General features: G+C 30.6%; 3 protein-coding genes across 3 annotated transcripts; 2 read left to right on the top strand and 1 right to left on the bottom strand.

The window, feature by feature from the left end:
• Positions 1-24: 24 nt before the first annotated feature.
• On the top strand, positions 25-3,300 carry LOC145745430 (ciliary microtubule-associated protein 2-like). The gene is made up of 10 exons (XM_082563507.1): positions 25-170; positions 360-455; positions 585-719; positions 843-999; positions 1,290-1,395; positions 1,504-1,679; positions 1,845-1,940; positions 2,032-2,229; positions 2,531-2,658; positions 2,921-3,300. The coding sequence occupies exons 1-10, from the start codon at positions 121-123 to the stop codon at positions 3,024-3,026; spliced, it is 1,248 nt and encodes a 415-aa protein (XP_082419633.1). The 5' UTR covers positions 25-120; the 3' UTR covers positions 3,027-3,300.
• Positions 3,301-3,888: 588 nt separating this feature from the next.
• On the bottom strand, positions 3,889-9,265 carry LOC145745115 (putative ATP-dependent RNA helicase DDX4). The gene is made up of 18 exons (XM_082563110.1): positions 9,215-9,265; positions 8,911-8,959; positions 8,366-8,425; positions 8,187-8,300; positions 8,043-8,114; positions 7,856-7,939; positions 7,489-7,563; positions 7,298-7,387; positions 7,149-7,223; positions 6,805-6,998; positions 6,628-6,744; positions 6,390-6,512; positions 5,838-5,999; positions 5,328-5,494; positions 4,863-4,956; positions 4,468-4,734; positions 4,210-4,371; positions 3,889-4,125 (listed from the first exon to the last, which is right to left on the bottom strand). Exons 1-18 carry the CDS (start codon positions 9,263-9,265, stop codon positions 3,889-3,891), a joined length of 2,193 nt encoding a protein of 730 aa, XP_082419236.1.
• Positions 9,266-12,184: 2,919 nt separating this feature from the next.
• LOC145745832 (uncharacterized) lies at positions 12,185-12,821 on the top strand. The gene has a single exon (XM_082564000.1). It carries the CDS (start codon positions 12,193-12,195, stop codon positions 12,745-12,747), a length of 555 nt encoding a protein of 184 aa, XP_082420126.1. The 5' UTR covers positions 12,185-12,192; the 3' UTR covers positions 12,748-12,821.
• The last annotated feature ends 2,656 nt before the right edge of the window (positions 12,822-15,477 follow it).

Raw genomic sequence — 15,477 nt, 5'->3', positions numbered from 1 at the left:
AGTTTTTTTATTTTTAGGGCGTATTATATCAGTAAATGGCAAATGTTAGTAAAATAGGTCCATTTATCCCTGGCTGCCTGGCATAATTTATTAAAATTGGGAAATCTTAACTACAACAACATGGCAACGAAATTATTTCAAGGTGCCCCATTTGGCACCCAAACTGCAAGGTAAATAAATAACAAAATATTAACTGAAAATACTTAATTAAAAAACTAGCTAAAGTGTATTGTAATATTGGTAATACCATTAAGTTGAGCTATACTGATAATCGTTTATGTAAAATCTGGTTTTTTATTTAAAAAAAAAGATAACAAAAACAAATAAAGCTAAGTTAATTCCAATTTTAAAATATTTAGATTTGATGTATCGGGAGTTCATCCACAAAGTAAGGTGCCAGGAACCTTTACGCAAGTGCCATACTGCAAGAAGTCAACCGATGAACTAAAACGAAAGTAAGAAAAAATTCTATTATGGTTCCATTGAAATGGATTTCTTCCTAATATTTTTAAAGGATTAAGCAGGACATTACATTATTTATTCATAATGTTTTTAAATTACAAATTGATTAATTTTGTCTGCAGACTTGCACCAGGAACATATGCTGTTGAACTGGGATCGTTTTCAGATAAATTAGTGAACGAAAGGGCATCAGGCCCTGGTTGGAAGCAATCTTATGAAACTATGAGAATGGCACAAATACCTCATTTACTTTACAGGTTTAAATTAAAAAATATTAAATTAAATAAAAACACATAAAATTTTAAACGCGGCAAGAAATATTTAATATTTTCAAATTAATTTTTCCAAAAAAATCTTTAATAATGTTCCAACATTAACAGAGAACAATGGATGAGAAAACGCGAAGAAAAAAGAAAACTTGGTCCTGGAAAATACAATAGCAACAGATTAGATTTTATTCAAGCAATAGAAAATAAGCCTTCAAGTACAAGAGGAATATGTGCCACAAGAGAACAAAGATTTAGAAAACGTTATTCTGTAAGACCAATAAAAATTCAATAAAAGATTTGTAGTCAAATGTATAAAAAAGGCCTCCTTAAAACACTTATAAATTGTAAATTATTATTATACATTTAATATAATGTATATACATCAAATAAACATTAACTCATTTGAAATTTTTTTTATATTTTACAATTTATCGGTTTATTTAAAAAACAGTACAAGTATTTATTTAAATATTGAGAATGTTAATATACATTTAAAAAAAAGGATTTTACTTTTAATCGATAATGAAAAAGAAATGATTACATTAATTTAAAACATAGAGTAACACACCTGGACCAGGAACATATGGAAAGGGGGGAGTTCCTGCAGCTTTAAAGGAAGAAAGAGAAGGAAAATCTGCTAGTGTTGTAGGAATGTTAGATGCCGGTATTGAGCCTAATATTAAATTTTAAACAAATTTACCTCCAGATTGTGCTTATTTTTATTTATTCTTGATTTAAAAAAATTTAAATATTACACTTATTCTATTTTTAGGCGCTTCTACTCCACGGTCCCTCCCTACAGTTGGTTGCGAACTAGCTCCAGGAAGGTACGAGAAATCAAGTTTTACAAATCTGATATTGGAGAAAGTTGTAAGCAAGCGAGGTCCTTATGATCTTTTTACAGGAGAGAGAAACAAAGCTAAAAAGAACGGACATTATGCTGTGGTGGTAAGAATAAAATGCAAATTTTTACTATTTAAGCATTAATACTATTTAAGCACCTAACTATTTGGGCTTATTTTTACTTAAATAGATATTGTAATTACGCTTTAATATTTTGTAAAAATTTGTCTACCCATTTTTGCATTGGTTTATATGTGGTTTTATCTGTAGAGTGCAAGTGATTTAGGTCCTGGCGAATATAACTTGGGATCTTTTCTTGATAATTGGAATGATGAACACAAAAAACGACATGGACAATTTGGAACGGTATTACAAAAGTAACATAATAATTACTATGTATATATGCCATTTAAAATTCTCTTTTTTATGGTAAAATTTGTGAAACATCTGCTCATAGGTTGACCAGACTCCTGAACAACCATCAGAGAGGGTTTACTGTAGTACTTTATCACAATGCCCTCGTAAATCAAGAAGCCCTGGCCCTAACACTTACTCGCCCGATAAAAAGTCGGATGAAAACAGAGATCTACCTCCTTTCTTGTCATCTGCTGAGAGATTAGATAGAAGGGCACAGAAATTCTTCACTGGAAATGTGGTAAGTTAAACTTAATACTCCTGTAATCTGCAACATTTAAAGCAAAAATTGTATGTAAAATTGTACAAAACATTTGACTAATAATAAATACTTTAAGTAAATACTTAATTAGTTGCTTAATTATTAGGTAATTATAATTAATAATATGCCAAACTGTCTAAGGCAACTCAAGACTGGGTTGGGGTAAAAGATGTTACCCTGTGCTTAGGTCGTGAAGTCTCTCTTCCAACATCCAAGATAAATAAATATAAAAAAAACTGTTTTACTAAAAACCGAATGCTTAATGACTTATCTTATGTAGAACCCAGTAGGAGCAGGTCGTTATGACGTACAAAGATGGAATGAAGCTCAACATAGATACGGAAGTTGTCACGTTTTTAACTCAAGCCAGCCTCGTTTTTATTCAAGAGAAAGGGATTTCTATTTAAAGTAAAAACATTTTTTATTACTTTTAAGAGTAGTATTATGATATAAAAATAAGGACAATTTTAAGGTATGTTTTTTAGAATACAATTTTTAGCTTTCTAAGTTTGTAGGTCGATTGTACTTCATAAAATTTCTAGAATTTCTATTATGGAAATTTGATCTAGATAATTAATTTCGCACACTTTCGTAATTCAATCCCCAACTAATTAAATCAGGTTTGTTGATACTCCAAATAACTTACCTATTGTTGTCCAACTTTACACAGGGAAAGGACAAGGTCCAAAGATGTCCACCCATCTGAGAGAGTTTTCCTTGTAACACCAGACAAAAAGTTGCCTCGAAAATTCGGAAGGGCTCCACAATCTGCCTAACACATTATTCTTAAAAAGCCATCTGTAGTAATTTATAATCACTGTCATTTTTTTGCATCTGAGATTATTGCTTAATTTATGTTTTACACCTAAATATAAATACATCCTTAACGCCATACAGTATTACTAACAAATTGCTAAATATTGTAAGTTCAAGTTTTGCAAGTGTTTTTGAAATAATTTTATGATATTATTTTATTAGAATGGACTTTCTTCTAGTGTTTAAAATTATGCATTAGTATTTAGATTAATTTTAGTGTAAATATTTTCCAATTTAGACAATCAAAATTTAAAATAGTTTTTCACATTTTAATTTTTCCATTTCTGTTATAAAACTTAATTTATTGTGCATTTAAATGGCTTAATAATAAATGCACACAAATTAGTACAAGATAACAATCTGTATTATTGGGTATTCGGAATAAACGAAAGCTGAAAAGAACGCGGAAATTGAGGAACTAAAGCAAAACAAATGCAAGACTTTGACTGCACCTGCTCTATTATTATTATTATTTTAACCTGGGATTAGGAAATGCAGCCAAAGCCTTGCATTTGTTAAACTTTGGTTGCATTTCCCAATAAAGTTGCACAGTGGAGGTTATAACACTGATAAAAAAGTTGGTGATAGAGCGAAGTGCAGTCTAAAGGCTTATTGAAATAAAATTTGCACATATCTTGCAAGAGGTTAATTCTAACTAACCAAACAAACAAGTTGGCAGTGGCAAGGTCTGCATTACAAAAATAAAACTGCTACACGATGTGAACCTGTACAGAAAAAAGTGTAAAAAAACAAAAAAACTTGATAAAGGTAACAAAAACTTGAAAATAAAAATGTCTTAATTTTTTTGGCCCCTAAAATGTTTTAATCCCACCCTTCGTCATCATCTTGTGGGGCAGCAGAGGAAGTGCTAAATCCCCCTCCATCATTATAATCACAATCAGCTGTTTCTCGGGACCCGAATCCCCCTTCGTTGCTAAAGCCCCTGTGTCCCCCTCTTCTGGTATCCCTTCCCCCGAACCCTCCTTTTTCCCTTCCGAAACTTGTCCCAACAGCGGACTCAGCACAACCTTCTAACCAAGCAGGGACTTCTTGCATAGCCTAAAGAAATACACAAATTTCACTAAGTAAGTAAACACTTTATAGTTTCTAGCAAATAGTTTGTTAAAAAAAATCATAACTTACCCCAGCTAATATTTTAACAAGTGACCTTGCCAGCATCGAATCTTTACTATTATCATAAAAAGAGGTTGCTCTTCCTTCGTTACCACATCTTCCCGTCCTCCCAATCCGATGAACATATTCATCGATTTCTTTCGGCAAGTCGTAGTTAACAACATGCTCAACCTAAATCAAAAAAAAATGGTTAACAAAAGTAAAGCTAATTTAGCCTGTGATATTTATTTTGTATTAACAATAAAAATTTTTGAAAAAAATACTTACTTCGGCAATATCAAGCCCCCTTGCAGCAACTGAGGTAGCAATCAAAATTGGGCATTGTGCCGATTTAAAATCTCTTAACGCTTGCTCCCTTTCTTGTTGGAGGCGGTCGCCATGGATACTAGTCGTCGGGTATCCTTCCTGTGAGAGAGAGCATGCAAGAAAGTCGGCACTTCTCTTCGTTTCAACAAAAACCAGGGTTCGATATCTGGTCTCGCTAACATTGGCGATAATCTCAAGTAAACGAGAACGTTTGTCCCCTTGGTCAACCTATGCAAAAAAAATTTTAATTGAATTAACAACGTCAAAAATTTGCTAAGAAATGATGTTCTGTGCATGTAATGTAAGTTAATAAAATGTAGTATGTATAGGCAAGTTTGAATTAAAAATCTACCTACCTGTTCAATAGTTTGTTGGACATCAGAACAAGCTCCACCGACTAAACCAACCGTCAAAAACAAAAAGTCTTGTCGCAAAAAATCGTGGGCTAATCTAAAAACAAAATATCAAAGTTTACATATATCAAAACTTAACTGTTCAGTTACAAATAATATATCAAAAACTGTAAAAAGATAAAGCAATAATTTGTATTTTTTAGTGAATACTAGTTGATATCTTTTTTTACTTTCGAAACAAAACTTTTATTGTTGTAATATGGTCAAAACCTTTACATATTACTCGCCAGCGATAATTTACAAGCGCACCACAAACAACAGTTTTATCTATTTTGTAAGTCTATAAATTTGACACACGTATATATATATATATATATATATATATTGTCCACTAAGCTCCTATAATATATAGATAACTTAATTACAATGGCTTAAATTGTATTCTAAAAAAGAAAAGAAAATAATTACTTTTGTATTTCATCGGGAAAAGTTGCACTAAACATGAGTGTGTGACGTTCATTTTTATCCGGCATTCCAGGCATGAGTGCAAGCTTTCGAATCTCTGTCTCAAACCCCATGTCTAACATACGGTCAGCTTCATCCAGTATCAGGTATTGAACCCTATCCAATCCAATCTAAAAAACAGTTTTTATTTAACTTTTTCAATCTTTTTTTATATTCTTTATGAGGTCCTGAGTTCAATCTTTTGAGTTCTTAAATAAGGAACTATAAACGGTATGAACTTCTGCTGGGCTAATACTTAATAAGCACCTTAATTATCAGACAATTTTAAACTAAAATATTCTAAACTGCCTGGACAACTTAAGACTTGGTCGGGGTAACCAATGTTACTCTATGTTTGGGTCGTGAAGTGGACCAAATCTAGGATAAATAAATATAAAAAACACAGCTGTTACAGATACTTAAGGGTAATTCGATGACCGATTTAAATAACATAATTTTTATTTTTTAACCAACCTTTCCACGGTTAATAAAGTCCATCAGTCGCCCAGGTGTAGCAATCAGGACATTGCAACCTCGTTGTAAATCTCTTAACTGATGACCAACACTGGTGCCTCCATATGCAACAACTGGTCTTACAATACTACCACTAGAAAATTTTCTGGCCTCCAAGTAAATCTAAAATAAAAAAAAAATTTAGAAAATATTTAACAAAAAAATTTTAATTAGTTTGATTTATATAATTAAAGCAAATAATTTTTAGCATGTAACTAGATTTATATAGCGTTGTGTAGTGGTCAAAACACTTGGCTTCACTACATGAGATCCTGGGTTCGATCCCCACTGTTCTCATGCTGTAGACCCCTTGAGAAAGGTGCTATATACATTATGAACTCCTGCCTAGCCAATAATTTACCAACAGCTTAAATATCAGGCAATTATAAGCAATAAAATCCTTAACTGCCAAAGGTAATTTGGGACTAGGTCGGGGTAACTGATGTTACTCCATGTTTAGGTAGTGAAGTTGTTCTTCCACATCGAGAATAAATAAGTGTAAAAACATATAACCTGATAAATGAGTTCTCGTGTAGGTCCAATCACAATCGCCTGTGGCATTTGTTTTTCTGAAAACTGCGATGATTCGAGTCCATTTTGAATCAAGTTTGATAACACTGGAAGCAAGAAGGCAGCCTAGAAAATTAAAAAACAAAATAATTTTAAATTTTTTAGGTAGCGCCACTTATGTTCATTATATTAATTCTTTTATGATCTTGTAATATTTATAAATTAAATTAAGTTTTCTTACTGTTTTTCCTGAACCAGTCTGAGCACATGCCATTAAATCCCTGTTAGCGTTAACAATGGGAATACTGTACTTTTGTACTGGTGTAGGCATCTCATACTTGGCTTTGCGAACATTAGCCTAAAAAAAAAAAAAAACAAGAGTAAAAATTTTTACAACATTAAAATTTAATTTATTTACCAATATAGTCTCTGGCAAGTTAGCAGCTTGGAAAGAGTGGATCGACTTCGGTGGATTTGTTCCGGTGACTTCCACTGGAATGGAATCATATTTCCCGAAGTTGATCCCTCTTTGCATGCTTGCAAACATCTCAACCTCATCTTCTGGAGGTGGGGGTGGGATGTAAAGAGGAGGACGCTCTTTGTCATCCCCAACTACAAAGAAAAAACTAATATTAAAAATTTTAAAAAGTTATTTGATAATTTTTTGCATATTTCATAAAAAAAATATAAATACATAAAATTTTTTTTTTTTTTGATAAAAAAGTTTGATAAAAAGTTTTAAAATAGTGCAAAACAATTTACCCTCAGCATTTGGGCAGTCTCTTGCCAGGTGTCCTTCTTCCTTACATTTGAAGCAACCTTTGCTTCTGTTATCACCTTTAAATATTAAACAAAAAATCATTTTTAAAAATAACCCACAAATATTTTGAGATTTTGGTTAAACATCTTACCGCCTCCTTGTGGGCACTCCCTAGACATGTGACCTTCCTCTCCGCATTTAAAACAAGCCTTTGAACCCCCTCCAAAACCACCCCCACCACCTAAAATAATATAAATTTTATTATTATTTCTAAAATTTTAACTCTATTATACAATAATGTTAGTTTATTTTAAAGCATAATGAAAAATATTACTACTTTACCTCCCTGAGAGCATTCTCTGGACATGTGGCCTTCTTCCCCACATTTAAAACATCCTGAACTTCTTCCCCCACCTCCTAAGAAATAAAAATACAATTTGTGAATAATTATTGAATCTTTTATTTTTACTAAATTTAAAAATATATAGGCCTATAAATGTATATTTTTTGTAGCCTAGATATTCTGTCAAGCTAAAGGTCCTGAGTTTGATTTCCACTACAGCCATGTCAAAATGCTCACAAAAACATTTGCAAACTAAATAAACATCAACCATATCAAGTATTAGCCTAAGTTAGACAAACTACGCTTTGATGGTGTTGCAAACTTAGCATCAACAATTAGAGAATAAAAACAAAAAATATTGCTTACCCCCTTGTGGGCACTCCCTCGACATATGCCCCTCCTCTCCACATTTGTAACATGATTTTGAACCCCCTCCAAAACCACCTCCACCTGAAAATATTCACAATAAATTTTTTGAGTGTATATGTCCTTTTAAAATTCAGACAACTAAGTTTTCGCAATCACGTTGTACTTAAAAAATCTAACTACATACCACCAGAAGGACATTCTCTAGACATGTGTCCTTCTTCTCCACATTTAAAACATCCTTTATTGCGAGAACCTCCTAATAATAATACAAATATGAAAATTTATAATCCCACTGAATTTTAGTATATATATACTTTTTATTTTTTACCTCCGCCTCCTTGAGGACATTCTCTGGACATGTGACCTTCCTCCCCACATTTAAAACATCCTCTACCTTTCCCTTCTCCTCTACCCCCAAATCTCTTTTCTCCATCCCCAAAACCTAACACAAAAAAAATTGTTTTTAATTTATGATTTTATTAATGATAAAAAAATTTAATTTTATACCTCCAGATCCAAAATCTCCATTACTGCTTCCAAAACCATCAGCATTAAAATCCCCAAATCCTAAAAATCCAACAAATATTTTTAAATGAAAATATAATTTCCGAAAAAATTAAATATTATAATTTCTTTTTGGGCTGGTAAGGTTTTCTAACTAAAATAATTCTACTAATTTGAAGCTAAATAAACTTGCCATTGCTCTCAAATTTGATTCCTTCTATTTTTTTGCCTTTGTCTACTAAAAAATAAATTCTTTCTGTTATAATGCTAAGTTTGTGTAACCAAATAAAAATGTATATATTTAAATGGACTACATAATAAAATTCCTTTTAGTAATTTCTTTAAATATTTGGTTTTTAATTATTTTTTTTAATTCTTACTTAAACAATAACCTTGAAAATAATTAACAGACGAGGTTAAATAAAAGAAATTATCATTTGAGTACATATTGTTTTTTTGTTACTTCATTCAGAAGGGATGAGTGTTTTTTTTCGCAAAATATAAAATTTACGGGTAAAAGGCGATAAAGTACAAAACTAAAAACTCACCTGAGAAATTAGAAGATCCAAAACCACCATTATCTCCACCACCAAAACCCTACAATTACAAATAGGTTAAAAAGTAACATCAAAACAAGCATAGTGATATTTATAAAAGACCCAAGAGATTATACAAGAACATTGGTAATTACTTAAGTGTTAGAAAAATCCAAAAGTGTTTAAACTGTTTATATGATCATAAACTAAAATTTATGCACAAAAATCTGATTAGTTTCTACTAAAGACATGTTAAGGTGAAAAACAGCTAAAATTGGTCTTTCTAATGCTACATTCAACTTATTTAATATATTACTTGGGTGGTGGTTGTTGTATCATCACCCCAATCATCATCATCTTCAAACATGATTATTTTTCTACAAATTTCAAAAATATAATGCAAGATTTAAAATAAACAATAAATACTAGCACAAAATCAATTTTTTTTAACTACTTCTTTAAAATTTATTCTTGACAGCTTGATATTGGGCAGCCTAATTATGCGTTAACATTCGTTAAGCGACTCAGTTTTAATTAGTACTGACAGCGTGGTGTCGTGGTAATTACTATTTGGGGTCCTGGGTTCGATCCCCATTGCTCTTATGCTAAAGTGCATTTAAGTGAGGCACTTTAAATAGTATAAACTGCTGCTAAACCCACGCTTAATCAGCAGTTTAATTATCTGACAATTTTAATCAATAATATGCTAAATTGCCAGCAGCAACTTGGGACTGGATCGAGTTAAAAAATGTTACTGTATGATTAGGTTAACCTTTTTATGCCAAGGATCAAGATATATAAAAAAAAATAAATATTTTTAAATGTATTATTTGAAAATTTGCTCAAGGGCACTTCAACACCGAATCGGTTGGGATCGAAACATGAACTTTATGTAGCAAAGCGTTACACCACACCAATGACATTAAAATCTTACCTATTTCACAAAAAATAACACACATATTTCAAGTAAAATCTACTTGTTGTAGATAAAATATTAAAGAAATGAATGTTTTTGTTACCTATTAAAAAGTGGAGTTAATTAAAATATACGAAATATTTGATCCGAGATTTCAAAGCACACCTTAGCCCACGTGCAGAAAAGAGAACGCGGTTTTTCTTTTTTCTTTTTTTCGTAAAAAATACAGAGTTTCCAAAAATTATTATAATAAAAATTACAAGTCAGTATAAATATACAAAATTTACTCAAATACATCTAAAAATACGATTAAAAGTTTAAAAAATATCTAATATAAGCTTACTAATTAGAATTTCTTTAAAAGCCAAATATATTCCTATATGCTTCCCTTCGTTAAACAACGTTTGTATTAGTGCAAACATAAGTTCAAAGTTATTTACTTAAGTCACAAGGTTATTAAAAAGATGCTAATGCAGCTTATATGTTAACTTAGCAAATTGAAACAACACACTTTAATTAAAATGGCTGATTTAAAAGATACAAGTTTTGTAATAAAGCGAATTAATATGAAACATTCTCAGCAAGTTTTAGATCTTATCAAGCACCATTACTCGGGAAAGACAATACCCTATAAAATGTTGAAACATGATCTTGAAGAAGGAGTTAAATTTAATGCATTGAGAGCACTTGATTGTCTGTCCTGTGGTTTATCTTTTGGTATATTTGAAAAGTCTACAAATCGTTTAGTGGCGGTGACTTTAAACGTCATTGACAAAGTGGACAAACCATTTCTGTATACACCTATGCAAATTACAGATCAAAATTTACAAATAAAACTTCGTTTTATTGACGCAGCAGAAAAGGATATTTCACAGATGTTGAAAGTAAAGAAATTTTTACACTTTCATTTTGCTACCATAGCACCTGGATTCAGTGGTAAAAACTTTCCAGAAACACTTATAATCTCAACTGCTGAAATAGCTCAATCAATGAACTGTGAATATGCAGTGGGTACAGTTACAACTTCGTATTATCATAGAATGCCTGGGATGCGAATTTTAAAGGAAATTGATTATTCAGAATACGTGGACGAACTAACAGGAACCCGTCCATTCATGGGTTTGGTCATAAAACCTCATACTCATGCAAGAGTTTTAGCATATGCTCCCAAATCTGCTTCAAAACTATAAGCTTTATAATTTTAAAACATTAGCAGATAATCCTAAATTTGATTATTTTAATAGTTATGTATTTTAATTGAATCGTATCTTTAAAATATGCAATGTTAATAAAAACTTATTTGTTTGTTTTATTGCTAGTGATCTTATTCTGTAACTACTGTTATGTCCATTATCGATCTTATTAAAAATTTGAAATGATTTATTAGCGGGAGGTCACTTTTAGTGAGCTCCGGCGTTTCACGCTGAATCATTCGGCTTGATCCCAGCTGCGGGAGATTTTCACTCCCCATCGTCATTTATGACGCACTTGTTGTTCTGTTTATCGATAATGCTTTGTATTTTCTTTATTGTTTGTATGCGCTTTCTCCTATTTTATTTCGCTTTAAATAACTGGCAATATAGCTTTTTGGTCAGTTCGCTGGACGTAAAAACTCATAAATAAGTAAGGCCGAAGTAAGGTTTAACACACAATTAGACTTTCGCTTTTATACTTAATTTGTTGATTATATACTTTGTAGTTTGTGTTTCATGTCATATTTTTTGTGTCGCATTTATTTCGCATTTCCTGTAGTTTCAATTTTAATTAAAAGCCGCTTGTACAGATTACATTTGGTAGATTGAATCCTTGGGCAGGTTTTGGTAATAAGTTTGATTTAACACGACTATTTTGTGTATTTTAATTAAGTGTGGCTTTCTTATCGATGCTCATCTTTACAGCGTACTCTATTGGGGTTTAATAATTGTTTAAGCCACAGTAGGAGTGTATTAGATCCTACAACTACTTTTTTGCCTATTGACTAAATAAACCCAATGAATACAAAGTAAAAGTAAAAATAAGAAATCCTGTTATTTTTTAAAAAATAATCAGTATAATCTCGTTACTTAAATTTTTGTTTTTGAAAAAGTATATTCGGTAAATGATTTATTTTTTGGATGGGGCGACCTTCGATTATCACGAACTAACAAATATCGTTGTGGTTAAGTGTATTTAGCACTTGAGCAAACATGAGCTTCATGGTTAAATGGCGATAAGGCGCTGGAAACTGTTTTGCAAGTTTTGCACAATACATTATACCTTAAAAAATGGATATTTTAGAGAAAAGTAATGTCGTAATAAAGAAAATTAATATGGAACATTCCAAGCAAGTGTTGGATCTTATCAAGCAGCATTATATAGGAAATACAATACCCTATAAAATGTTAAAATATGAACTTGAAGAAGAAACTAAGCTCCATGTTTCAAGAGCGCTAGATTTTCTTTCTTGTGGTTTATCTGTTGGTGTATTTGAAAAATCTACAAATCGTTTAGTGGCTGTAGCCTTAAATGTGATAGAAGAGGTAGACACACCATTTGCACAAACGACTAAGAAGTTTTTAGATCCAAACTTACAAATGTATATTCGGTTTCTCAAGGCTGCAAAAAAGGATGTTCTACAAATATTAGAAGTGAAAAAAGTATTAAATTTTCGTCTTGCAACTGCAATACCGGAATTTCGAAGCAAGCACTTACAGGAACCATTTCTTCTTGCTATCTTGAAAATAGCTCAAACATTGGATTGTAAATATGTTACCTGTGTGGCCACTACTTCGTTTTATCACAAAATGCCTGGGATGCGAATTTTAAAAGAAATAGATTATTCCGGATACGTGGACGAACTAACAGGAACCCGACCATTCAAAGACCTGGTTATAAAACCGCATACTCATGCAAGGGTTTTAGCATATACTCATACAGATTCCCCAAAACTATAAGCTTAAAAATTCTAACATTAGCTTGTAATCGTAATTAGATGATTTTATCTGTTACATGTATAATAATTTTTGTAGTTTTATGGAGAATATGCAATGATAATATAAATTCGTCTCTTTGGAGAATATGCAATGATAATATAAACTAGATTTATTTGATAAATAAAATATGGTTCGAAATCATTTGATTCTTTTTTATGAATATAATTTATTTAGTAGGTTTATTAATTAAATTATAGATTTAAATATGAACTTTTTTATATTTAAACCTAATTTTAACAAACGAACACGCATTCATTGATATTGTAATAGAAAAGTAAACTAAATTTAAAAGCAAAATACCGATCTTAATTTTTTAGTAATTAAACGAGTATTAAAATATAATAATAACAAAACAATTAAAAAAAAATTTTACACATTTTTGACTTATCCTTTAACATTTTACTTAAATTTTCAACCAATATTTTTTACTTCAATTGACAGCGAAAAGGACGATTTTTGACGGCGACCAGAACGCTATTAAATTATTCAAGCGTTAAACTCACACTGATTCGTTATTTTATAAAAAAACTAAAATAATGATTAAACGATATTTAGCTAGAGTTAAATCTTCATTTTAAACAGCAACATACAAAATAATAATATCTACAACATATTAAAATTTCAGAAAATTTAATCTTTAAATTTTAATAATAAAATATATTAATTAGTAATTAGTGACATTTAAATGTCGTAAATAGGAGGTTTGCGATTCGTTAGGATAATAACAAACATACTAAAAATTTAGAACTTTTACTTTTAAAGAACAAAAGTTATCGTCTTTCAAAATTCGTCAAATAAGAATAAAAACAATAATAATAATAATAATAATAAATATAATGACAATAACAATATGTTTCGAAATCTAAGATTTCGAACCATAATTATTTGTTGGTTTTAATGTTGTAACCTTCTTCTGTGAAAACCGTTAAATCTGCTTGGCTTCAGTTATGAACATACAAATAAAAATAGAAATAAAAAGAATAAAAATTAAGAGTTTTTTGTTATTGAACGAATGCAGCATTTATAAACCTAAGAGTTTGTTTTAGCCACTCAAATTATGGTTATGATAATATTTCATGTTGCAATAAAGTTTACTTAGCAAAGTTGGAATGTCCGATTAATGTTCGATTAATAAGACATATATTTAAAACGCAGACAGCAGAATCTACCTACATACAGATAAACTTGATTCAAAGTCAAAGTAGTAGTAAAGAATTTATAATAGTTTTATCTGAAATGATTAACAACATCGAAATTAGGCAAATTGATCAAAAATATGCTACGCAAGTTTTGAATTTGATTAAAAATCATTATTCGAGAAATACAATAGCCTATAAAATGCTAAAACATGACCTTGAAGAAGGAGTTAAATTTAATGCATTGAGAGCACTTGATTTTCTGTCTTGTGGTTTATCTGTTGGTGCATTTGAAAAATCTACAAATCGTTTAGTGGCTGTAGTCTTAAATGTAAATGAAGAGGTGGGTAAGCCATTAACATATACACCTATGAAAATTGAGGATCCAAATTTACAGATAAAACTTCGATTTATTGATGCTGCAGAAAAGGATATCTTTCAAATACTCGATGCACATAAACTATTAAGAATTCATTTTAAAACAGTTTTGTCTCTATTCCGAAACATTGGTCTACTTGAGTCACTTATACATGCCTCCTTGAAAATAGCCCAAAAGATGAAATGTGAGTATATTGTTAGTACTGCAACCATTTCGTATTATTATAAAATGCCAGGAACAAAAATTGTAAAAGAAATAGATTATTCCGAATACGTGGACGAACTAACAGAAACTCGACCTTTCAAGGACTCGGTTATAAAACCTCATACTCATGCAAGAGTTATAGCACACGACTGTAAATCGCTTTCTAAAATGTAGAGACAAAATATTTCACCAAATAAAACTTAAATTATAACTAAATTAAAGTATTTTTTGGCACAGGACTAAAATTGTACAATTTATAATTTTGTGTTTGTTATCTGTATGCATGCAGTTTTTGTGTTGCAATAGAGTTACTTAAACCAAATTAAACTTGCGGATAAGTATAAAAATTACACATTAAGTCAATAAATGTAGTAATACGATTGTTTCTTATAATATTATACAAGTACATAATTCAGTAATTTCAATGCAATTTGGATGTTCAACTTTTAATTATTTTAATGGATTTAAACAATAAAAACCTTTCAATTCAAACATTGTGCAAGTTAAACTTTATGACACGTACATTATATAATTCTGTGTCGAGTGTGGTTGGTCAACATGTAAGTTAAGTTTGTTTTAACCTGAGTAAACATAAGCTTATGTTTCCTATTTACCTGGCAATTTTATAGCACAGAGACTGACATGGCAAGGTACAAAACATATTTGGTTTAGAAAAATGACCATGTTAAAGGATAACAACTTTGTAATTAGGCAAATACATATGGAACATTTTGCACAAGTATTATTTCTAATAAAAAAAATTTAAGGCTGAAAATTAATATTAGCTACATTTTTTAATGCCGTGTGTACCATTTGTAACTATGCATCTATCTTGTCACATTAAAATGTAATCGATGATGTGGACAAGCCATTTACATATACAACTATAAGGAGCCGAATTTTCAAATAAAACTTCGATTTATTGGCGCAGTAGAAAAAATACCCCACAGATGTTAAACGTGAAAAAAAATT

The sequence above is a fragment of the Corella eumyota genome, chromosome 3, assembly GCF_963082875.1.
Source record: "Corella eumyota chromosome 3, kaCorEumy4.1, whole genome shotgun sequence".
Lineage (NCBI taxonomy): Eukaryota > Metazoa > Chordata > Ascidiacea > Phlebobranchia > Corellidae > Corella > Corella eumyota.
This window is presented reverse-complemented; position numbering and strand designations above follow the sequence as displayed.